This window comes from Juglans microcarpa x Juglans regia, chromosome 1D (assembly GCF_004785595.1).
Source record: "Juglans microcarpa x Juglans regia isolate MS1-56 chromosome 1D, Jm3101_v1.0, whole genome shotgun sequence".
Taxonomy (NCBI): Eukaryota; Viridiplantae; Streptophyta; class Magnoliopsida; order Fagales; family Juglandaceae; genus Juglans; species Juglans microcarpa x Juglans regia.
The window spans coordinates 42,310,742-42,335,336 of record NC_054594.1 but is presented as its reverse complement, the minus strand read 5'-3'; the positions used below and the strand labels follow the sequence as shown (position 1 = coordinate 42,335,336).

At 36.8% G+C, this 24,595-nt stretch overlaps 2 protein-coding genes and 1 pseudogene across 4 annotated transcripts; 1 reads left to right on the top strand and 2 right to left on the bottom strand.

Moving 5' to 3' along the window:
• Positions 1-2,795: 2,795 nt before the first annotated feature.
• Positions 2,796-6,413, top strand: LOC121258708 (protein CHUP1, chloroplastic). 3 transcript variants are annotated; one of them, XM_041160254.1, is made up of 5 exons: positions 2,796-3,249; positions 3,492-3,737; positions 3,845-3,960; positions 4,573-5,349; positions 5,438-6,413. In XM_041160254.1, the coding sequence occupies exons 2-5, from the start codon at positions 3,590-3,592 to the stop codon at positions 6,302-6,304; spliced, it is 1,908 nt and encodes a 635-aa protein (XP_041016188.1). In that variant the 5' UTR covers positions 2,796-3,249; positions 3,492-3,589; the 3' UTR covers positions 6,305-6,413. The 3 variants fall into 3 exon arrangements, with proteins under 3 accessions (XP_041016188.1, XP_041016186.1, XP_041016193.1); XM_041160252.1 differs by having other exon boundaries at positions 2,798-3,249; positions 3,518-3,737; XM_041160259.1 differs by lacking the exon at positions 2,796-3,249 and adding an exon at positions 3,257-3,319 and having other exon boundaries at positions 3,518-3,737.
• A 2,546-nt stretch (positions 6,414-8,959) lies between these two features.
• On the bottom strand, positions 8,960-10,918 carry LOC121260207 (GDSL esterase/lipase APG). Its single transcript, XM_041162047.1, has 5 exons — positions 10,438-10,918; positions 10,176-10,306; positions 9,837-10,070; positions 9,449-9,704; positions 8,960-9,364 (listed from the first exon to the last, which is right to left on the bottom strand). The coding sequence occupies exons 1-5, from the start codon at positions 10,697-10,699 to the stop codon at positions 9,168-9,170; spliced, it is 1,080 nt and encodes a 359-aa protein (XP_041017981.1). The 5' UTR covers positions 10,700-10,918; the 3' UTR covers positions 8,960-9,167.
• Positions 10,919-12,767: 1,849 nt separating this feature from the next.
• LOC121247678 lies at positions 12,768-23,965 on the bottom strand (annotated as a pseudogene).
• Positions 23,966-24,595: the final 630 nt, after the last annotated feature.

Below are 24,595 nucleotides of genomic sequence, written 5' to 3'. Positions count from 1 at the left end.
CAACACGTTGGGGTTGGTAGTTTGACATAAATTAGGAATAAATATAGTGACGAATTATTTTTAAATCGTTTATCGTCGTTTTCAAATTAAGAAACCAAAAACTCACAAAACGCTTTCATTGGAACACCGTCTTTGCGTAGAGAATCAGAAGATGTATTTATAAACTTTATTTTTTATAAATTCAACATATTATTGATGTAGAAGTTATGTATTAAGAAGTATAAAATTTAAAGCGAGAGGCAAATATATACACACAAGGGAAATGTTTGATACATCAACGGTGCATGAATAGTGCAAATGAATTACACTGTCTGTGCATTCCTCGTGTCCAAATTACTACTCTGCAAAATTTCATGTTCCTTCCTATATTTTTGGTTTAGGTACGATGAAGGCCGATACATCGTGTTTGGAAGACAGACGCACGAGCCTCGTGTATTCAAGGAAGGCCATGACATGCTCTGCTCTATATGGTTTTTCAGCCTTAAATGCTTGAAAATTTAATCATCCCATCCATTTCTTCGTTGGCGTGTGTGGCACAGGTTATGGTAACGTTGCATTACTCTATCTACACGAGTATCGACTGCTTTCCTCCAAATTTAAAGTTTGACATACACCTCTCCTTGTGAAGAAGAATATGGATGTATTCAATGAAGCAGTACCTACCGACTTTAGACAAATAAAAGCAGTACATAGCTCTCCGGGCTACTGAATTAATCGCTTTTCTGGAGCATTAATTTGCCTTCATTTGGTTATTAAAGAAAAAAAATTGCACTAAATTGATTAGGTCAGCCTTTTGAAAACCTATTATTAATAATAATAGAAGAGATAAAACTAAAATATAAAGCAATGAAGATGCAAGACAAATAAGAAATAAACTAAAAGAAGTTGGCTCATATTCTTATAGGTATAAGGCTTCACAAGACAAGTTTAACTAAATCACTCAAAGAAATAAAATATATATTTATAAAAGGAGGAGATCTCTACAAATGAAGGGGACTCTACACAAGCCTTATATGTACAAAACTCCACTATACATAACGTCTCCCCTAGATCTCTTTTAAGGGAGGCATTGTCTCCAATCTCCTGAAATCCTATATTTCTTCATTGTATTGAGCGATATGTGAGGTCATGAGAGATTGTAAAATATCTATCATAGTAGATTTTGCCTCCCAAACAACTCGTGAACGTAAGCTTTTATGCCGAACCAAGTAAAATTGTGTCTCTCTTTATTTATTTTTATTTGATTTTTTATTGTTATTTTATAGATGAACACAAAGAGCACCGTATCGACATCCAAATCACCCTCATGGGTCGGGAATAATTATTTCCTCCGTTTTTGTCTGTTATGCGAATTTAGGCATTAAAACATTGGAAAAAGCAGTGGTTCTACTCAATACGACACCTAGAGGGGATGAATAGGTGTAGTTCGATTTTTATGGTTTAATAAAAAATATTGTTAAATAAACAATCAAATATATCACACAAAATAATCAACACAGAGATTTGGTCACAAAGTAGAAACTCATTTGAATAACCTCTTCAAAATCTAAAATCACTCTGGCTGTAAGTCACATCCTCAAATCTACTATAGAAACTTTAAGTGTTACAATCAATTTAGAGACACTCACAAAACTTTTGTAGTTCCTAAACTTGGCCTGCAATACCACGAGTGACCCACTCGATCTCTAAACGCATGTAGCGTGCCGAAACTCCGACCTTTCAATAGTGTCTCATAAGAACCTCTCGATTTCTGCATGCACAACAGCTTCGGAAACCTTTCGACCAATGAACACGTCCACTCCAATAGACTCACCTGTGTTTTATCTTGAGTGTGATAAGCTAGAGGTATAATTCCCAAGAGATATTCAACTTTGAATGTGAGGAGAAACTCTCTCAAGTGCTTTTGGAAGGAGGCCCTGTTTTTAGCTCTCTCACCTCTACCAAAGGGCAGAATAAAATGTTCTATTTATACCTCCCAAGAAATTAGGCGCTCAAACCCTAGGAAAAATTAGGTTTTCTGAACATTGGCTCGAGCGACGTGTCGAGCGAGGATCAAGCACACATTGTACTTCTGAAGTTGCTCGGGCACCATGTCGAGTGAACTCTCTAGATCTCTATAGCTCCAGCGCTACGTCTAGCGAACTGTCTGGATCTCCTTTGCTCAAGCGATATGTTGAGTTAACTCTCTGGATGTCCATAGCTCGAGCGCTGTGTCAGCGCCATATCCAGCAAACTCTCTCGAACTTCTTCGATTGAGCGATGTGTCGAGTCATGTCGAGTAAACTCTCTGTTTTGAGTGTCGCTTGACCTATGTGTCGAGCGAAATTCTTGTTTGTGTTCTGCTCGAGCCGTGTTGAGCTCATTTGACCCATTTTTTCACCTTGACACACTTCAATAATTGTGACAACATAATTTTACAAAGATTTTTATAAGAATATGTCAACACACTCATTTTTACATTAACAACCATCATCTCTCTCATCTGCATTCGCATGGTTTGTGTGACAGAGTTCTTGTTGGGATAGTCAAATTGTCAATCCCTTTTTTTCCCTTAAAAAATCTCTTTTTTTTTTGCCAATATTAGCGTATATGATTTAATTAGAAGAAAATGTCATTCCTCGTTGCCAATTAGTAATAATTAAAGAAAACAGAGAAAACAATAGGGCATATACCTGTAACCCCTAATTTTCTAGGAACAGATTCGAAATCCCAAGTATTCCGCCCTACCAACCAATCAGTATCCATCCCATGAGAGTGACAGTGAGAAAGGAAGAGAAAGAGAGAAACATAAATCATAAAAAAAAAAAGCGTTTAAATAGGTAAGCCATTAATTTTGAAACCAAAGCCATCTAAATTTAACCCACCAAATCAATCTTCCCTCCCTTGAGAATAACCCCTTTCTTTTTCTGTTCCTATGGTTCTCAGCTTGGAATCAGAATCTTATTCCTCGGCTCTCTCTACCCAGATTTTCTCATAGTTTCGTTTTACCAAACTTTCTCTCTCTAGCCGACTAACTTTTGAACATTGCATTCAACAAGACACGACAAAAATCAGTGGCCGGTGTTTATTGTTACTATTGTAATAGAGACTATAATTTATATTGTGTCAGTACCCATCCCCGTCCCACTGTTTGATCAGCCTATGAGAGGAAAGAACATAGTAGAAACAGAAACCAGAGACAACGTCAAAACGTTCTGGAATCTGTTCATCCAAACTGATTCAATGCGTTTGAGAACGGTCGCTTTAATGGTAAGTCCCCTCTATCTAACTAGAATCAGCTCAAACTGAAACGGGTTGATACAGCTTTTCTTGTCTCTGGGTATGAATCATCTTTATTTTTCTTAGAATCGATTGGTTTTCTTTGTTTTCGTGATCCTTTATGGCCTAATCGGTTGTTGGAAATAAATTTGGTTTTTCTTATTCGTTTATGGTTTAATCTTTGTATGGGTCACCCGGATTTTCTTATACTTTGGTATGTGGATTAACCACAGAAGTTATGATTTTCTTTTCGGCATAGATGGAGGATGAAGAAGAAGAAGGCCTACGAGTTCATGGATTTTAAACACAAGTAGCGGCTTTTTGAATTACGATGGTGAGAGAGAAGAGGGATATAAAGCCTCTTTTATTTCAATTTGGCGTGGCTTTAGCTCTCTCTTTTGCTGGATTTCTCTACTCTCGCTTCAGAGACAGAAACAAAAGGATCAAACCCTCCCCTCCCTCCGCGCCACGTTCTTCGGGTTTGTGCCTTTTATTTTTCTCTTTCGTATAAATTCTTCTTTATCGTAATATTTAGCTGGCTCTAATTTCAAGTCAACGTTTTCTATGATATCATGCGTATCACCAGATCATGGCAGTGAATTTAATTTCCAAGGTGAAAGAGCTGGGCATAAAGATGAACTTGATGCCTTTAAGACATCATCCAGTCCCAGTAATATTGTTATTATTGCAGCTGAAAGATATGTAAGTATTGCTGGACATAAATCCCATTCGAACGCAGTCCAAACTTTTCTAACAGTGAAAATTATTACTTTCAGCGGATTGAATATTGATTTTAATGGTTATTTTTATATCTGTGATATTTTTGGATTCGTGTCGATGACGTAGCTCTGTTTGGTTGTTGATGAAGCCCTCTTTTCTCACATGTAACAAACGACATGTTTGTCTCAAAATGCTTTGTGAAATAATACTGCCAATTGAAGCATATTTTTTCTGTCTGCAAGAATGGAAGGTGCAGAATTGTAAATCTATTTTCTCTCTCTTTCCCTTCTATCGTTTGCAAGAAAATATTCTACCGTTTATTCATGGAATGGAGTGTAGATTAACCAAATCATATAAGTTGAGGGAAAATATGGTTTGCCTGCATTCTGGATGAGAAGGTAAAAGAACTTGTGATTCTACGCTGACAAAAATGTAAATTTCTTTTCGCGCTTTTCTGTTAATTCCCGTTCCTTTGATTTCCTTGTAATGACAGAGAGATTGCATGGTCCCAATGGTAAGACCGTAAGAGTATTATGAGAACCAAACAAATTGCTGATTCTATCTTGCTGAAGTGAAATTATCTCTCTTTATCAGGAAGAGACATACATGCCGAAGGTCAGTCTTGATTCCATGGTTGGCGTCTCTCCCAGCAGTAAAGGTAGTGTAGATAAAGATGGGTTCCTCTTGCCAGAGTTTAATGATCTTGTGAAGGAATTTGACTTCACTGCTGCAAATGATGGTTTCTCTTCAAACAAAGGTGATGAAACATCCAGGTCAAATATGGAAACTCCAAAAGCCTTTAGAAGTGCTGATAAGGATGAATATGAGCAAGAGATCAGGTACCTGAGAAATATGGTCAGAATACTTAGGGAGAGGGAGAGGAATCTTGAGGTCCAATTGCTCGAGTATTATGGTCTAAAAGAGCAAGAAACTGCTGTCATGGAGCTCCAAAATCGATTGAAGATAAACAATATGGAGGCTAAGCTTTTCACTCTTAAGATTGAGTCCTTACAGGCAGATAACCGGAGACTAGAGGCACAAGTGGGTGATCGTGCTAAAGTGGTGGCTGAACTTGAGGCTGGCAGAGCAAAAATTAAACTGCTCAAGAAGAAGCTTAGGTCTGAAGCTGAACAGAACAAGCAACAAATCTTGGCTCTTCAGCAGAGAGTTGCGAAGTTGCAAGACCAGGAATACAAGGTTGCTCCAGGTGATCCAAATATTCAATTAAACCTGCAAAGGCTGAGAGATCTAGAGGTTGAGGCTGAAGAGTTGAGAAAGTCTAATATGAGGTTGCAGATAGAAAATACTGAATTGAGTCGGAGGTTGGAATCTACACAAATCCTTGCAAATTCTGTTTTGGAAGATTCAGAGGTTATAATCCATTACCAGTATATATTTTTTCTTTTGGTAATTTTTAACATTCTTTCTTAAATGCATTTTATTTTGTATTTTGATGCAGGCAGAAGCATTGAGGCTGGAGAGGGAGCATCTAAGACATAAAAATGAAGATCTGGAAAAGGACATTGAGAGACTCCAAGCTGATCGATGTTCTGATGCTGAAGAATTGGTCTACTTGAAGTGGATAAATGCTTGCTTACGATATGAGCTGCGAAATTATCAGCCTCCTGATGGTAAAACAGTGGCAAGGGACCTGAGCAAAACATTAAGCCCCAAATCTGAGGATAAAGCAAAGCAGTTGATACTTGAGTATGCAAATACTGAAGGGATGGGAGAAAAAGGGAGCAACATAATGGAACTTTATTACGAGCAATGGTCATCATCCCAAGCTTCAGTTCTTACAGACTCTGGAGAGCTTGATGATTCTTTTGTAGATAATTCATCTGCAGCCAGAGCCAACAGCTCCAACAAGACCAAATTCTTTAGCAATATCATGAAGATTATTCGTGGGAAAGACAGTGATGACAATCGGGTTTTATCAGCAGAGAAGGTTGGATATTTAGAAGAAGGTGATTCTCCAAGGTGCAGTTCAGGCATTTCGACAGGAATGCATGGTGGAAATTATGGATACAGCAATAGATTTTCTACCTCACAGGGTTCATCTAGTACTTCTCTGGATCTCTCCAGATTCAGAAGTCCAAAAGAAGAACATATCAAGGAGACAGATGGCGTCCAGACACATAGTGATTATGGGTACAAGAGATCTGTTTTAGGTAGGGATGGTGCTGATTTAGCAATTAGAAAACTTGTTGGAGACTGTGATACCCCTGAGAAATCTGAGTTGGTAAAATATGCGGAAGTTCTAAAGAACTCTTATGGTGAAAAACCTAGGATTCGTCGTAGATCAGCATCTGCTTGCTCCTTCTGACATTTGCTATCAGTAGGTGCCAGCATTTTCAATGTACAAATCAAAGCAATAGTGAAATAACACCACCGATGCCATGCAAAATGTATCAAAATCTTTCAGTTGAAAACCACTCAGAATCTTGTTTTGTTGTGTAAGATCACTAAAAAAGTGATTTACATGTACACCTTTAGTTTGGTGTATCAAACACGAAGTTTTCCAAGTCTTTTGAATATTGAATTCGTAAATGAATGATCAATCTGAGTGACTTTTTGACTCATTTTTGGGTATCCTATCATCACAGCGTGTAGCTCAGACGTCGGCTCCGCTACGCGTTCCTTTGAAATGCCACCAGCGATCCGGACCATCCGATTTTAGCTATCAGTTTCAATTTTCCTTAATTAAGAATCTAAGAAAAAGAGACTAGGTGATTTTCATCGACGACTCTAGAACAAATGATTGTAGTGCCTCTTCGGATCACTACCGCACTCGAAAAATCCATCAGTTGGATTTTATAATCGTTATTGTAGCAGTTTCCTCTTTGACTTGGCTAACGAACAAGGGTCCAAATTCAATTTATTAGTCTCTCAGCATCTTTATTAGTTTGGCCAAATGCATCTTTAAAATTTAGCCAATATCATTCTTTTTTATATTTATCTATTTCATTTAAATTCATTCCCTACATTAAATTAGTCATTTACTTTTTATATAATAATAAAATATTATTAAATTAATACTTTTTTATTTAATTTATTTGTATCACATTTTAGAATTCTACCAATTTAATATTAATAATAATTATATTCTAATTAAATTAATATTAAAAAAATCATATTTTAAAAAGTCATTTAATACTAATAACAAAATATATTTGATTAAACTCATAAAATTCTATCTAAATTTCTTAATTACAAACCAAATAATATTTTTACTTGAAGTAAGAAACTAATATTTTAATATTTATTTGAAGTGAAAAATTAATATTTTAATATTTGGTGAATCAATTATGATTCTTCATCTTTGACCAACTACTGTAACAGAAGACTATCTTATTTTAGATTTGGCCAATCTAATGTGAGAAATTTTTTTATATCAGTTATGTAAATTTTAACTAACTTTCTCATTTGATCAAATCAATATATGCTCTTATTGTCTATTTTATTTTATTTTTTGTTATGTGCACTGCAATTTTTGTCAAAGAATTTTGGTCAGGTCTCCCGCCCTTAACATTAAATTCTCTTTTAATTTCAACGCAAAGTTCGTTTAAAAAAAACAAAAAAAGAATGATCAGTCTCAGACTCTGAGCAAGTAACTGTTGGTGGTGGTGGTGCTAGAACGGCATCACCTCGTGAATCAATCCAATCGAGACCTGCCCGTCACGACAATACAGTTGTACGAGTACCACCAAAATGAACGCGTTGTCATGTTCATAATTCGTAACGCAAGTAAGGAAAATCTCACCCCTAAATTCTTACACCCTTCTCTCTCTCTCTCTCTCTCTCTCTCGCTCTCTCTGAAGTTTCCATTTTGTGTCAAACTGTTTATCTTAAAATGGTGGGCCGGCACTGGATCTGTGTGTTCAACCACTTGTAATCTTTCGAGCCTCACTCTACCGTGGGTGACCTGCACCCGCTAGTCAACAGGGCCGACCTCGACGAAGTGTTTAGTAAAATGGGCATTACTACGCTCCATTTTCACTTAAGATGTGTCAGTCCTTTCCTTTCTTACGAGTATTAGTATTGATCTATACACATATAAAATTATATTTGTATAATATGATTCTAAAATCATTCACATTAATTTATATATATTCAAATATTTAACTACATATAAACAGTACTTATTTAAATTTAGATAATTATTATTTACCCTACAAATCATATTTTAATCATTATTTCTCTTTCCTCCCACTCTCTCTCTCTCTCAATTATTTTCTTTTGTCCTTCCTTCAACAATACAAACAACACAACAAACCTTCACTTGCACATTCTTTTATTATTATAATATATTATATATATATATTTTTCATTTTATTATATTTTTAATATAATATATAAAAAAATTATATTTTTTATTATTGCATTTGTATTATTAATATCAAATGTATGTAGTAGATGCTAATTGTAAAATATATATAAAAAAATTGATTTTAGCAAAAAATTAATAATTATCTCAAATATGTATAAATCAATGTGAAAATTTTACTTGAATGATAACATGGATATATAAAAGAAGTAATTTTGCATATACATAGACGAAAGCTAATGCTCCTACCAACCTGCCCTCTCTTTATTTAAGCCATGTCCTGTGCCAATATTTTGGTACTAATGTTGGCAGGCAGATATTAGTACAACAATTCACATGCGCAAGGGATTTGCTTTATTCTGTTACAGGATTCTTGGTACAACAATTCTATCTGTTTTTGAATTAATTCTTACTTGGCTCATGAAATCACAGGTCCCAACAAGGCAAAGACAGCAGGGTAACATGTATGCCTTATATTCCCTCTTCAAGAGAACTGATATTTTTAGTCACCACCATTACGTACCATTTCCGAGTCGTATGGCATACTCCATCTAGAAGTGTAAACTATTTAAGCAACTCGAGCTACTGTTCATGCCGAGTATCATCTATCTTTTTTTTTTTTTGAGTGAGTATCATCTATCTTTAGACGAAAAGAAAAACTATAATTCCAGACCATTTGACTTTCAGCGAATTCTTGAGATTACAAATAGAATGCGTCATATATTTACTGAGAACAAATATCCTCAGCTACATAATTATTATTACAACTTTTGCAGCATCCCACGATGTTAATTGAAGAGCAGAGCACGATCTTAGACATTTTACAGAGACAAAAAAAAAAAAAAAAAACCATATAATATCATCATCCAATGAGGGCGATGCCTTGAACAACCAGTGCGTCTGCAAGAACCTGATTAGCAGCCTCAGATGGATGGACGCTGTCCCAAAACACATACTGAGTCGCATTAGAACAAGTTCCCGGTGATTTTGGATTGCACAACAGTGATGTTGTTTCTAGTGTTCCTGTACCACAGCAACCTCTCCTTGCTTCCAGAAAACCTGCAAAAACATGAGATAAAGATGATTACTATTTATTCACCACCCAGAGGCCCCCCTAATCGGTTGGAAAAACATGATCCTTACCATGTTTTGATGGGGATTTAACAAGATCATAGAAAGGTGTATAAATGTCGAAGATAACAATTGTAAGGCCGGGATATTTCTTTTGGAGATTTGCTGCAGCTGAGTTGACCTTCTTATTGAATCCTTGGGCGTCAGAATTGATCCTGGAGACGCACCCATTCTCATGATTTCCCAATAACGTGATTGCTAAAGGAAAGCAACCCAATGGAGGGAGTGAAGTCACCCCAAGTTTCCTGGCTCCCAGGCCGTACAGGTTCTGTTTTTAATCAGAGCAGTCGGATATTTTATTCAGCATTTGGAAACTAATATAATATGAAGCAAATATCTGCAGTTGATTTCTCTAGCGTATTTTGCAGAACTAGAAATTTTAGTAACAGCACTGATGTACCTTCACAAAGTTTGAGAATGCACCAACAAGAATCGTGCCATACTGGTCTGGAGTATAGGCTTTGTTGATTAAAGGATTGACGTAATAATTCTGGAGAAAGTCGCCACTACCTGCACTCAAAATATATATAGCATCCTTGATGATGGATGCTGCTTTCTTACTACCAGCCACCGTTGCTAGCTTAGTCTGGTATTCCTTGAAGTACTCCAGCTGCTGAGACAACGGGATTGCATGCTGGCCACAAAGAGTTCATTTGTTTCAAGAAATCAGACACCTTATAATCAAGGGTTATCTAAGTTGAGATACAGAATGACAGTCATAAACATGAAAATTATTTACATTAATGATTGCTGCATTCTCATCGTAACCCGATGCAGCTGAAGCAAAGTTGGTTCCGATTAGAAGGTTCTTCCCAGATGCCTGTGGGCTAAGATATGCTGGAGGATAAGTCTTAAAACCCAAAGTTTCAGCTGCAAAAGTAAGTTTCCAGTAAAACATTAGAGCTCATATATAATCAAACAGGCAGTAATCATGGATGTACTACTCAGTATTCAGTAATGATCCCTATGCAGGCGTTCGAGAATTTCTGCTTTGTACTCACCAGTTATATCAGTGGCTAGTTTACCGTTGCAAAACCTCCCTGTAGGCTGATGATTGACAAAGTCCCTTCCATATGGAGGGTAATTAGCCTTGAAAATAGTGGGGAGATAGTTATTGTTCCCCACATCCACCGCAGAGTCACCAAACGTTATGATTGCCGGGACAAGTTGAGTTGAATCTTGCCCATTTCCGAACCTTAACAACGCAACTGATAGCACCAAAAGCAGTGTTCTTTTGGAATTGATATCCATCTTCTGCAGCATTGGTATTCTGAGGCTTTCAGCTGGGAACAGGACCTTTAAAGGACCACCAAAACGACCCAGTTCGAGCTGACCTTGAAAAAAGATGGGAAGGTGAGGATACCCATTAATGAGTGTCCTCTGTAGTGGTTACATCAAGCATTGAAAGCCTGCATTTTGTGTTTATAGACATGACCATTTCCAAATATTTTCTAGGAAATTTTGTTGTTTTTGCCTGTGTGCAGGGTGTCGAGATTTTTCTTCTTGCACAAACATTAAAGAGGAAACATAATAGTGATTTAAAGCTCATTGATAACTAAGGTACGGCAAGGTAGTTGGGGACTTGGGAGGATGGGGGTGGGTGTTGGCTTTATTGGCTGAGGCAAGAAGAAAGTTGCACATGCAAGAGTTATTGTGGTGGTTGCAGAACCAGCCGAGTAGCCGACTGGTCCTCATCAGATGGCCAGATGCCATGGACTGCCTAATTCACAGCACATTTATATGAAGGATGCAAAACTATGAAACATCTTGAGCATCTATAACCACTCCAATAACTTGTCACCAAAACTTCACCCCATGCCTATTGGAAATTAAGTACAGGAAATAAGAGAGAACAGATTCGAATTCTCAAGCTCAATGCTAATTCCATCCAAACCCGCTATTAATGTTGATAGAAACTTGGCCACATCATGAGTAACTGAAAGAAGAAAATAGGAGTTATAGGCATTAGAGATGTCATGAGAGTGGGAAGGGACACAGCTTTTAACTTGTTCTTGACATTTGGGTGCTCATGTACTTGAAGTTCAATCTCCAACCATGGTGGGTGGGAGATGAACGAGTCATGCTTTTTTTATACAGCAGTTCCATTGTCTGTCGTTTCTTCTATTTTCTTTACAAAATCGAAAGAGAAAAAGAAAACGTCATTTTCAGATCTTAAATCCCAACCCCTTTTAGGACGTGAATCAATTAAGTGCAGGGGCGCTATCAAACTTCATAGACACCATAGATGAATTATGAAATATGCATATAATTGTATCCAAGTTCGCTCGCTATGTACGGTTATGAACCTCTCTTCTTTGATCTTTATCCGTTAGTATTAGGGTCCAACGCCAAAAGTGAAGCCCTAGGCCTCCATTAAATGTAACGACTGCACGTCGCCATCGCCGTTCACCGAACCGCCACTCCTCGAGAGAGATGCATTCATGATTTGGGAGAAGGCTCGTGCTAGAAATAAAGAAAATCTACTTCTTCTAAGTTTAGGCCAATTCTTACGTTCAACAATTCCGAAATTCATACGGATACAAGTGTTATGATTTATAGGATATAGACGAACAATTAATTATACATTACTGCAAAAAGGCACTAAACACGTCCAGACTTTTCATATATTCCGCTGTAAGATAGGGATAGACTAGTGCAGGGTTGGAATTGATAACCCTGTCTTCATCATGTGCATGCAAAAATTACTTCAACTGTTTGGCTGGTGAGAAATTAAGAAAGACCTGCACATGCTTTTCTCACTTTCCAAACGGTGTTTATTGGTTTTTTCTCAGGAATCAACTCCTAGAAATAAATTTATTTGTTTTCATGATAATATATAGAAAAAAAAAAGTAACAATTAGTTTTAGAGGATTGTAAAAGTTTCACATTTTCTTCGTTCTACAACCAGCATTACTTTCTTTTTCCCACTTTGGAAGCCTGAAATGCTGTAGAGATGGTGATTATTCATTCTATGTGACAATAATTTTAGCTATCATTAATTAACGGCAAGGCTTGTGAGCAGACATCCGATTATTATATCTGTGAGCTCCCTATGTGAAATTTCTGTGTCTGTAGCAGGAGTCTTTTCAAACAATGTTTTAGACACAAAAAATGGGTTAAAAAACTGTTAGCACATCCAGAATACAGACTAGTAATAATTGTACTTTATAAGTCCAATAGAACCTAGAAAGTCGTTGAAATGCATAATAGTATTCGCTCTCATACTCGATTGAAGAATAGATAGTCACATGAAACAAGGATATAATAAGGTCTTCAAACAGACTTTGTCATATTGCATACAAGGAACTTTTGAGCAAAGTTTGTTTAGTAACTATCTAGCGACAGGAGCAAATTCTGATTCTAGCTCCAAATGGAAAGTGTTGTGTGGCATGCTTGAAGTTATGCACTCAGTTGCCATCAATTGACTTCTCCCATGAGTCATTATCAGAACCAAACATTCCTTTAGTTCTACCAATACCTGACTCATGTCTGGCCTTTGGATTGCAACTGGTAGTGCGCACGACATGGCTATTTCCACAATTTTCCAGGCAGAAGTGGTGCTGAATTCTCCTTCTAGTCTTGGATCAACAATGTTTTGGATATCTGCCATTTCAATCAAAGGATAAACCCAGTCAAGTATGTGATTGTTTTGCATAGGTCCTCTTATTATTGGAGGGCGACCAGTTATAAGCTCAAACAAAATAATCCCAAAGCTATAGACGTCACTTTCCTTTCTGAAGTTTCCAGATGCTACAAATCTGCAAGTAGAACACAGATGAGGATCATTTGAACAGCAATTATACAACTCGCACTAGTGAATAAAGTAAGGCGTGTCCAGTTTCTAATAGGGTGTACTTGTAAAAACCACATATTTTAGCATTCTTTGCACATTGAATTAAGAGTGGGAAATAAGTTTTGGAGATTTTGGATGCATTGGGAACATAGGATTCCGTGTGGCGATCCTCAAGGGCAAAACATATTTGGTATGATTGGAGAGTGAAATGAGATGAGAATTTTGTAAATAGTATTAAGATAGTCCGTGAATAGCAGTGAGATAGTTTGAGTTTAGTATTTTTTAAGTTTTGGGAAAGGAAAGAGAAAAAGTTGAATAAAAAATATTATAAAGTTAAAATATTGTTACAATATAGTTTTATAATATTATTTTTGTTTGGAGATGTAAAAAAGTTGAATTTTTTTTATTTTTTATTTGAAATTTGGAAAAGTTGTAATGATTAGTTTGAAAATGTTTGTATTTAAATTATACTTGGAAAGGAGACGAGATGAAAATTTTAGGATAGAAACTATTTCCAAACAAGCCTGTTAGAGCATTAGCCAAAACTATTTCCAAACAAGCCTGTTAGAGCATTAGCCATAGGCCAATGCCTAGTCAAATTTTGCCTAACTTTTACTAAAGTGGTCTAAACTCCAATGCTTCACTTTTGAACAATAGTAAAGTCAAATTATTCTCCAAGTTTGGAGTTATACTCTTCATCTCCAAAACATTTTTTTAATCTAAAAATATTCTCCAAATTCTATTGTTCAATTCCCATTTTTCTTTCTTTTTTTTTCTTCCTTTAGTTGGAGTGTATTTGTTGGATAATTAGGTTGAGGAAAAATATAGTTGAGAAACAATAATTGTAAGTAAATTAAGTTATTAATTAATATATAGAGCGTATTTGCGAAATCTAAAAAAAAGAAAATTTAAAAAATTATTATTAAAATATATAATATTATATTATTATTTTGACTTTGGGATAAATAGTCCAATGCAGATTAATATCTCTGATAGCGATGATAGAAACCGTACATACAGTGAAACAAATGCTCCGCAAGAGTATTATTACGCATGTACTCAGCAACCAGCAGCTCCTCATCTCCATCACAACAATACCCAATCAAATTGGTCAGCCTCAGATGTCTCATCTGCCCTATTCCCCACGCCTCCTCCTCATTTGATGGTAGTGGGTTGCAAACAGAGCAAAGGAGAGAGGAAGGGCCTCAGGCTGCTGGGCTAGGCGCAGAGGAGAAGGGGCTCCGACGGAGGACTGGCGACGATGTCGATGTGTGGGTGGTGCCGAACAGCGCCCCCAATGACGGCGATATAGAGAAATCCGAGAGAGAGAGAGAGGTGAGGCCAGAAAGAGATTGGCGTGGGGGCTGAGGGAGAAGGAGGGGGTGGCCGTCGAGGTGAGGTCACGAAGGCGTGCGGGGGCCGTTGGTGACGGGCTGTGCGCGGCAGAGGCTTGAGGGAGAAGAGGGATTACGGAGAGAAAGGGGGAAGGGGGAGAGATGGCTGGAGGGAACGAAATGAGCGGAAAACCTAACGCGGGGTTTTTAATTTTAATGAGCTTTATGGGCGCTTTTTACTTGTCGCTAATAAGTTTAAATGGGCGCATGTGTTTTTACAGCGACAATTTCGCCGCAAATAGTGTATATTGCGGCGATTTGCTTTAATCGACAGAAGTTTAATGACACTACAGTTAATCATACATAATTGCGACGATAGAAATCGCCGCAAAAGGTATAAATGTCGCCGCAAAAGTGAATTGTAAATTTTCCCTCCATGATTTCCCAACTTCATAACGAAAATTAAGCGACGACTTAAAAATCGCCGCAAATAACCTCTATTTGCTGCGATTTTTTTTGCGGCGATTTTAAAATCGCTGGAAAAGGCTTGATTTCTTGTAATGAGCTTTGACTTTAGCCAAAACCTCAACTTTCAAATTTTGGACTTGGCAATGGTCTAACCATTGCCAATGCTCTAAGGTAGTACAAAACATAGGAGAAAAAGTTTAGGGGATGTTTGGTAATGTTTTTCATCTCATCCTATTTCATTTCATCTCATTTTTTTTTCAAATATCATTCAAATATAAATATTTTCAAATTAATCATTACAACATTTTCAAACTAATCCTTACAACTTTTTCAAATGTTCGAACTAAATACAAGAAACAATTTAATTTTTTCAAATTTTAAAATAAATATAATATTAAAAAATTATATTCTAACGATATTTTAACTTTACAATACTTTTATTCAACTTTTTTTCTCTTATTTTTCAAAATGCTATAAAACATCATAACTCAAACTATTTTATTATTATTCACAAACTATTTCACAACTATTTACAAAATTTTCATCTTATCTCATTCCCTATATATTCTATTAGAGTTATAGATTTCACAAGAACTTTGGACATGATAATGGATTACAGTATACTAAAAAAAGAGCTATGCAGAAGTCATTAGGTCTAAGCACTTACTCCGGATCGATGTATCCAATTGTGCCAGCTGGGCAGGTTGACACATGGATATCATTTTCGTTGGCAAAGGCTCTAGAAAGCCCAAAATCAGCTATCTTGGCTTGCATTTGATCGTTTAGTAGGATGTTGGGCGGTTTTAAATCTCTGTGGATGATAGGTGGCTTGCAACCATTATGTAGATACTCCAACCCTATAACTCCACAAGTAAACAATGTTGACTTATTCAAGGAAACGAAAAAAGAAACTCAAAGATGCTGAAGATGAATATTTATGTGGTTAATTTGTTTGCAAACCGTGTGCTGCGTCCACTGCAATACAAAGTCGCTTCTTCCATGTTAAGACATTTGGGTTTGTCACTGCAGCAAAAACATTCCAATTTTGTCTCATTCAGTTTGGTTGTCATAAAAAAATAGCCCAGGTTTTCACAATCATGCAAGAAATTTATAATTTCTGTCGGATTTTTGTGAAAGATGCAGATTCAATATCCTCGTTCTATAAACTTACGTGAAATGACTTGATAAGGGTTCGAGATGATATGCACTGTGTCAGGTGGTTGCTCTAACTAGAAGCCAAACAGGTGCAGAGATGGGACTGTATCTAAGCTATGATGTACTTTTGATTTGATGAAGGTAACATATAGCTAGCGACTCATAGGATGAGAGGAGCCTTTGAAAACGAGATTGCAAGTACCTGATAAATGCTGCTGCAGATTCCCTTAGCCATGTACTCATATATGAGCGCCTTTTTTTCGCCATCATCACAGTATCCAACAAGAGTAACCAAGTTTCCATGATGAAGTACCATTAAGAGCTGTGCCTGCGTTTCGAAATGGAGTTCCATTGTTTAGTTGGGTGAAATTGTAGGCGTTGTAACTTTCATGTAATTGCAAACTCTGTCTTCCATTCTATCTAACCTCTGCTCTAAATTCCTTGTACCCTTGGTTTGATGAAGGAGAGAGAAGCTTAACAGCAACTTGAATTTCATCTTTCAATTTGCCCAGGTACACGTTTCCAAATCCTCCTTTGCCAATGATGGTTCTGAAGTTATTAGTTATCTTAACAACCTCGGAGTAGCTGTACTGTCGATTCTTTGATTTGATGCTGGATTTGGATTTGGCAACCATGTCTACAGCAAGAAAGATTATCCAAATTGAAACATTCACATGTCTGCTAAAAATATTTTTGCGGCTTGCATTGTAATGTGCTTGGTTTATGTTTTAAATCTCTCATGCTTGTTACTATAATTAAAAATCCGGAGTCCACTTATCCTAAAGTGGATAAGTTTATGTTTTATCGATCATTTGCAGTTTCCTTCCGTAATCGTGTTCTTTTTTTTTTTTATTTTCAATTGACTGCTATATCTTTATAAGCAAGCTCACCTATATAAACTGTGCTAACAACTACAGAAGCAGAAAATATAAAACGAACTACCTGATCCTCTTTTCCTTCTATACATAACAAGGGCACTAACGATGAAGAGAAGGATCAAGACTGCTGTTATAGACGCGGCAAGAACTGGAATGAAAAACTCCTTTTTCTTCTTTCCCTTACATGGAGTGTAACGCCCCGACCCGAGGATTCGGAGAGTTAACTCATAAAACCTTATAATCAGCTCTAGCAAGACTAGAGTACTTCCAAATTCAAGAATATATCCATTTTCCAAACCTCAAATCGAACGTAAATACTTCAATCAAATAAATCAAATAAATTCATTTATCCAATATTCAATCCAACAACCCAAATAAAATCAACTCCTCTTCATGTCTCAAAACAACTAGAAATAATAGAACATTAACATAGTCTCCATAAACCATCTAAAACCATTGAAACAAACTTAAGAAAGATAATTAACCTCCAACATCAATACTAATATCATGAGATACCCAACAACAAAACAATGCTAATCTTCTCCATAGACTCTAATACTGATTTTCAGCTGAGCCATCGATGTCATCTGAAATATTATGAAGATTAACGGGGTGAGTTATCAACAACTCAGCAAGCAGAGAGCATATACTAGCATGTAAACATGAGCATTTATAACATTTGATAAGCCGAACAAACCTTTACTTTCAGAATGCAGATACAAAACTTGTACAAATTCATTAGAGCGAACTTCCAAAAAAAATATACGTATTTCAGAAAGAACATCCATTGGCGTTTTCAAACTGAAATATTATAATTAAATCATCTCTTAGCATCACTTCGGGACAATACCATGTTTAACCCCCGTGGTAGGGTTATAAACCACCATTATACTCGTGGCTGGGCCATATTCCATGTTTCACCCCCGTGGTAGGGTTATAAACCACCATTATACCCGTGGCTGGGCCATATTCCATGTTTCACCCCCGTGGTAGGGTTATAAACCACCATTATACCCGTGGCTGGGCCTTAACAGAAACAGAACGGATTTCATCGAAAATCCAGTTACACATATATACAAAATCAGAACTCCATGCCAAGATTTTCAGATGGCACATCATATCAAAACAAATCATTAAAAGCTGCAGATCATTTCACATGTTCGAGATAAACATAAACAAAGTATTCTCATTTGTTCATAACAAAACTTTTAGAATTCCTTATTCGCTCTTTTACATAGTTCGGAAGTACAGTATACAAAATGAGCTCATGTCTACACTAGTCATGACAGAAAAACACTTTCTCTTATATAGAATTTATACATATGCAGAATAAACATCTGAGGTTGTTTTCAGATCATCTCTTTCAAAAGAAAATAAACACATTTATTCTCAAAGTCAACCTCCTTTTATTTATTTTATGCAAAACTAGTATATAAACCCCGCTTACCTGACTTCTTCGTATTATCAACACCTTGAGCCGGAACTCTAATAGTAACACCACCTAACCAAAAAGAACATATATCCAACAATTAATAATCAATCTAGTAGACTGCTATTTATTGAGTAATAAATCAAAACAGTCCCTTCACAACTCAATAACTATCCTAATAATTAAACCCGAACAACTCTCTTCACCCATTCGCATTAAAAACCCAAAACAGCCATCACCTTCTATTAACACCAAACCAACTATAATTATTTCCAAAACCAACAACAACAACTCCAATAATTAAAACATAACCCAAACCAAACTTCACTTCCAACCTTCGAATAAAATAATTTCAGTGCAAGCATCAATATTCTAGTCATTGAACAATTGAAGACTTGCATAAAAATCCAATACAACTAGCTCCAAAACACCCATCAATTTACACTAAATAGTTTCAAATAATAGTCCAAAACATTCTCACAAATCCATCCAAAAATCATACTCCTCAACATAAAAATTCCATCACACTCAACCACCATTAGAACAGTAACTCTATTACATTTCACAATCCACACCTATCATTCAAAAGCTACCAAAAGCTTCGGAGAACTTACCCCAAGAGAAAAACAAATCCCAAAACTCCAAACCGCTTCGAATGGGTCACTACAAATTCACGTCCAAAAATATTCACAGCAATCTCTAGTGAAAGAGAAAGTGACCTACACAAGGAAAGTTTGAGAATCTGAGTGTGTGCGTGTGATCAAAACAGGGAAGAAACCGAAAAAAGTAAGGAGACCCGTACGAGTAAAACCGAAAGAAGAAGGAAGGAGAAGAAGTAAAATAAAATAAAACAAAAGAGAGGAGTTACCAATCTCTGTTCAAGAAGTCGAACAAATCTGCAGTGGAAAAACAATTTGTAGTTTCAAAACCTTGAGTTGAGCGCACGGTGAAGAGATGAAAAAGAAGAAAAACAATGAGAGAACCCGATTGAGAAATCTGTAAAAGTGAGTGAAACCGAACCTTGAGTGTGAAAGGAGATGAAAATCAACTGCTGGAGTCGTGGGTTGGTGCGCACGGGTGAGTGAGATACGAAAATGAAATGCAGAGGCTGTAACCGCGAAGACGAAGAACAGTGCGGCGTGAAAGGGGAAATAACCTTCACCCAAACGACGTCACTCGGGTCTCACAACATTCGCTTGTGGGCTGGACTCCAAGCATCCGGGCTGACTCCAAACGGGCTGGGCCTAGAGCCCGGGTGTTATATGGAGTGTACAGACAAAGATCCGGATTTGCATCAACCCTTGTATGAAGTGCATCAAGGTAAGATGACAGGGTCAGTTAGTTATTATATATTAGATGGTGCCGTGCTGAGCTTAGATTTCTGCATTATAGTTTGATAGTGAGTAATCCTAGAAGAAGTCTAGGATTTCATGTTTGTCTATGTTAGGATGTGTTATCTCCCTTTTCAAGGTCAGCTTCAAGAGGGTACGAAGTGGTGTCCCACTTATTGAAGAGTTTGGCGCTACTTGATTTTACAAAATAACAGGGGATTTAGATGCCATGGTTGTACAGTATAGACAATAATGAGATTCTCAGCTATGTCGAACTCCAGGGTGAATGGATAATGAATGGTGGAGGATGAAAGTCTTTATTTTTAATATTATCTTAATGATTGAGCAATAAAGGGCATCAAGAAGCCAATCTGAAGAAGGATACATTTTGCTGACCTCTCAAAAGTAGCCGTAAACGTAAGCGTGTGAGAATTGAACCAAAACACTAGGTGAGTAGAATGAGTGCGTTCATCACTTACACCTACCATGATGTTCCACTAATGTAATTCATTTATCGATCCTTTGCAGTTTCCTTCCGTAATCGTGTTCTTTTTTTTATTTTCCATTGACTGCTATATCTTTATAAGCGAGCTCACCTATATAAACTGTGCTAACAGCTACAGAAGCAGAAAATATAAAACGACCTACCTGATCCTCTTTTCCTTCTATACATAGCAAGAGCACTGACGATGAAGAGAAGGATCAAGACTGCTGTTATAGACGCTGCAAGAACTGGAATGAAAAACTCCTTTTTCTTCTTTCCCTTACATGGAGTGTACAAACAAAGATCCGGATTTGCATCAACCCTTGTATGAAGTGCATCAAGGTAAGATGACAGGGTCAGTTAGTTATTATATATTAGATGGTGCCGTCCGTCATGCAAAAAAAATTACAGTTCGAATTTTCCTTAAGAGTGAAGAAATGAACATAGACTTTTTCTAGCATTTATTATGTACAATAAAAAAAAAAAAAAAAAGAAGAACAAAACGAAATTAACATTAATAAGGAGAGAGAGAAAAACAATATTGGAGGTAGGAAGCTAGTCTAACCTCAGGTCCAATTTTCCATTCCTAAACTGTTCCAGAAGAGCCTCAGGAACTGGACCTGTGAGCTTGTTTCCTCTTAAATCCCTGCAAAGATTGTTCTAAGTATATCATTTCAATTTCCTTCCCTGAAGGTCATGTTTGAAACACCCAGATTAGAGCTCCACAACTTACAGAGTTTTCAAATTAGGTAGTTGTTCCAAAACTTCAGGCAGTGGCCCAGTTAAGTCATTAAATGACAAATCCCTGGAAAGGAAAGAATAATTTTGTATAAGAATATTAGTGAGTTAAGCTAAACAATTGTTTTTTGTCCTTGAAAATCAATATTAAATAACAGGAGTTGCATATAAGTATATTTCCTTCCAAGTAAAAGTTCCTGGTATCAAATCTTAGAAAATACACTCTCCAATTATTAATATCTACAACGATCAGGGGTCCATCTGCCAATTGGCAATCCCAAGCTGGCAGACTGTGTTGCTCAACATGCTGGTGTCTGGCAAGCACTAGTGTTAAGAAACTGAATGCTAATTAAATATCTATCGCAGTTCAAATAAGACTCACAAGGACTGGATTAGTTCGAGCTTAAAGAATGAAGTTGCAATTTCCCCTGTCAAGTTGCTTGAGCTCAAGTTCCTGCTTACAATTATGAAACATGGAAAAGTTATTGCCAATGTTCAAAGATAAGTTGCAATCCAGGAAAAAAAAAAAAAATTACTCATGCAATAAGCAGGGAGTCAGTTTCTGTTTGAAGTTTCGGTCAAAATGATAGTTGAACAGCGTTTCAGCATTCATCGACAGAAGTTAATGTTTCGGAAGTGCACTCACAATGAGATGACCCTTGGAGGATTGTCATCACTGCAGTTTAAACCTTCCCATGAATAATCACTTGGGGCACACGGATCGCCTTGCCAGTTTTTAATCACGCTGTACTGGGTCTTGATCTCCAGCATAGCAGTAACTTAAGTTTTTAATGGAAAAACAAGAATTAATAGAAAATGATGGAAACATAAAGTGGGAAAGACAGGAGGGAGAACTTGAGATGAAAAAAAACCACAATAGTGTGCAAATCATGCATGTGATTCTCCCAGGGCTATAAGTTTCCCATGGGAGGAGTTGCAAACACTAAATTAAAGGTCATGATCTTAGAAGAGTTGCACCGCACCCATCATGAAGGGACACCAAATGGATGCAGTGGTGGTGCATTTCGTGTACGCTGATACGCACAGCACATATATAATCCAGACAAGGAAAATAAAAAGTACTGAAGAAAGAAAGCGTACCATCTTCCGGGGCAGTCGGTTTATTTTGTAGCTCTACTAACCGATAAATCTCGTAGGCATTGAGGATTGGAGGAATAGTAGTTCCTTGAGCAGCATTTATTGAGACGTAAAGTGTCCCACTACCGCTAATTGGCGGATCATCTTGGGCTATTGTGAGTGGTTTTAGATAATCAAGTTTAAAAGAGCCTGAGAGATTGCGCTCACCGTTCAAGTCAATTGTCAATTCCCTCTGCGGGCCAGGTTCAAGTTTCTCTATCTCAGCAAAGTGGAGGTAAACATAATATTTAGAAAGTGTGTCTAGCGCGGTCCAGGAAACTTTTAATGCAATGCTCGCGTTCTGTGTTTTGGAAGCCGTCTTTAACACTTGAGCTGGTAATTCATAAGCGTTATCAGTGCTGTTGGTGTATATGGTCGAGACGGAGGAAACTGGAATCCAACTTTCAGATTGTTCAGGCCACCAGAAGCGATCATATACATCGTCTCTATACCTGATTCGCAGAAATGTTTTTACACTGTAAATACTAAGAACAAAATGATACTTGAACAACTACATGACGTACGTACGTTTAAGTATTCATTACCTAATAACACACCTAAAATCCTAACTTCTTTTTTTCTTTTTAGCATCACTCTATTTCTAGCTCATGAGGGTACTGATTCACCTGATTATTGGTCCAGTGCTACCAAAATCCCTTCGGTCATGCATTCCAAGTGCCCCGCCCGCAGTGCTCGGATATATGGAATTGTCCAAACGTCGTAGTTCCAATGCTGAAATGAAGGGTACACCTTGGCCAGTGTTCACTAGACACACATCGATGTAATCCGTTGAGAGTAGGTGAATAATATCATAATTATGTCCATCCGTGCCTTTTATTGTCGTCCATTTATTGATCCCAAGATATATTTCGAACTCTGGAGCTTGGTTTTTGCCATCGTAATTTCCATACAGGAATCTAGCCCTGATGAGGAACTTATTGTTTTTGCCTTGTTCCGGTCTCAGGCTATAACAATTCCTTTTTCCTTGAGGAAAACTTCTCAAGTTCTTTAGCGGCTGTACGTAGTTTGCAGATAAATTAGGGGATGCAGTCTCAGCTACTCCAGTATCTATAAATCCTTTGTCTGTCACGTACGAAATACCCGTTGCCTCTTCAATGTAATCTTCGTTGCTGCCGCAATCAATGCTGATGAAACCTTGAAATTTTGACAATCAAATTAAGCGAGAATTATACAAAAGGAATTGTTATATATACGGCCTCAGATAAATTCAGCCAGATTGAAGTGGCTAATATAAATTTCAATGTGTTAGCGATGTATCCTTCATGTCAACTTGTAAATAAAATCATTCAAAAAAAAAAAAAAAAAAAATAAGGTTTCAAAGTAAAAATCTCAGGGACGTCATCTAAAAATTTCCTTATTTTGATTTCATTTTTTAAATAAAAGGGATAAATAAGCTAGGTAGGTAAGAAAACGAAGCAAATAATACACGCGCATATATAGGGAACAATGACATTTTATGAATTTATTCTCAATGAATAGAAATGCGATTTCTCAGCTCAACTTATCACATTTGATTCGCAAAAACAAACAAAATCAGATTAACAAAAATTTCAAGATCAGTATATGTTCTACTCAAATACCTGCTGGAATTTCAGCAAGTTTTCTTCCACCATGACGAACAGCAGCGTGTTCTGAGTTGCCAACTCCAAGAACAGCAGCCGCTATAACAAAAAACAGGCTCACTTTCAAAATTAAAAGCATTTCTGTAATTGCACCAATATCCATCTCTGTCTTTCTCACTAACTACAATTTTAGTGCCCTGCCGAGTGCCGACTGCCGAGAAAGACGTGGGTAGTCCTGCAATAAATAATGAACTAGTTTGGTACCCGTCTCCTAGAACTCGACTCGCCCCAATAATTTCTTTGTATCTTCTTTTTCTACTTTTCTCTCTCTTTCTCTGCCTTTCACCAATGTGAAAGAAAAACTTCGACTTCGACTATCTTGAATTTTTCTTGTTATATCTCTTTCGGTTCTTGCGACTGATTTGTCTTATTATATAAACAAGTACTAACGTGCTTTTTGGACAGTAACTACGTCCCGCTACGAACCAGCGTTGGCCGGCTTGGGACATAACCCCACAGGAAAGACTTGCATTAGTTATTGACTGAGACATTTTGTCGGTGGAAAGGAGTTGCAAAAGAAAAGGAAGAAAATATTGAGAGAAAAGTAACAGTATGCACATGGATTATAGGCATATTTAAATATTTTTTATGAGAGAATTTTGAACTTGACAATTTTTTAACTTATAAGTCAAAAAATCTATTTATAAATGATCAAATAATAAATGTACATGGGTTGAAATCAGTTTTTAAAAATCTGGAACCGGGTTCTAGGCTGCACCTAATTTTTTTTTTTTTTTTAATCAAAGCTTACATGTATCTTGATCATTAA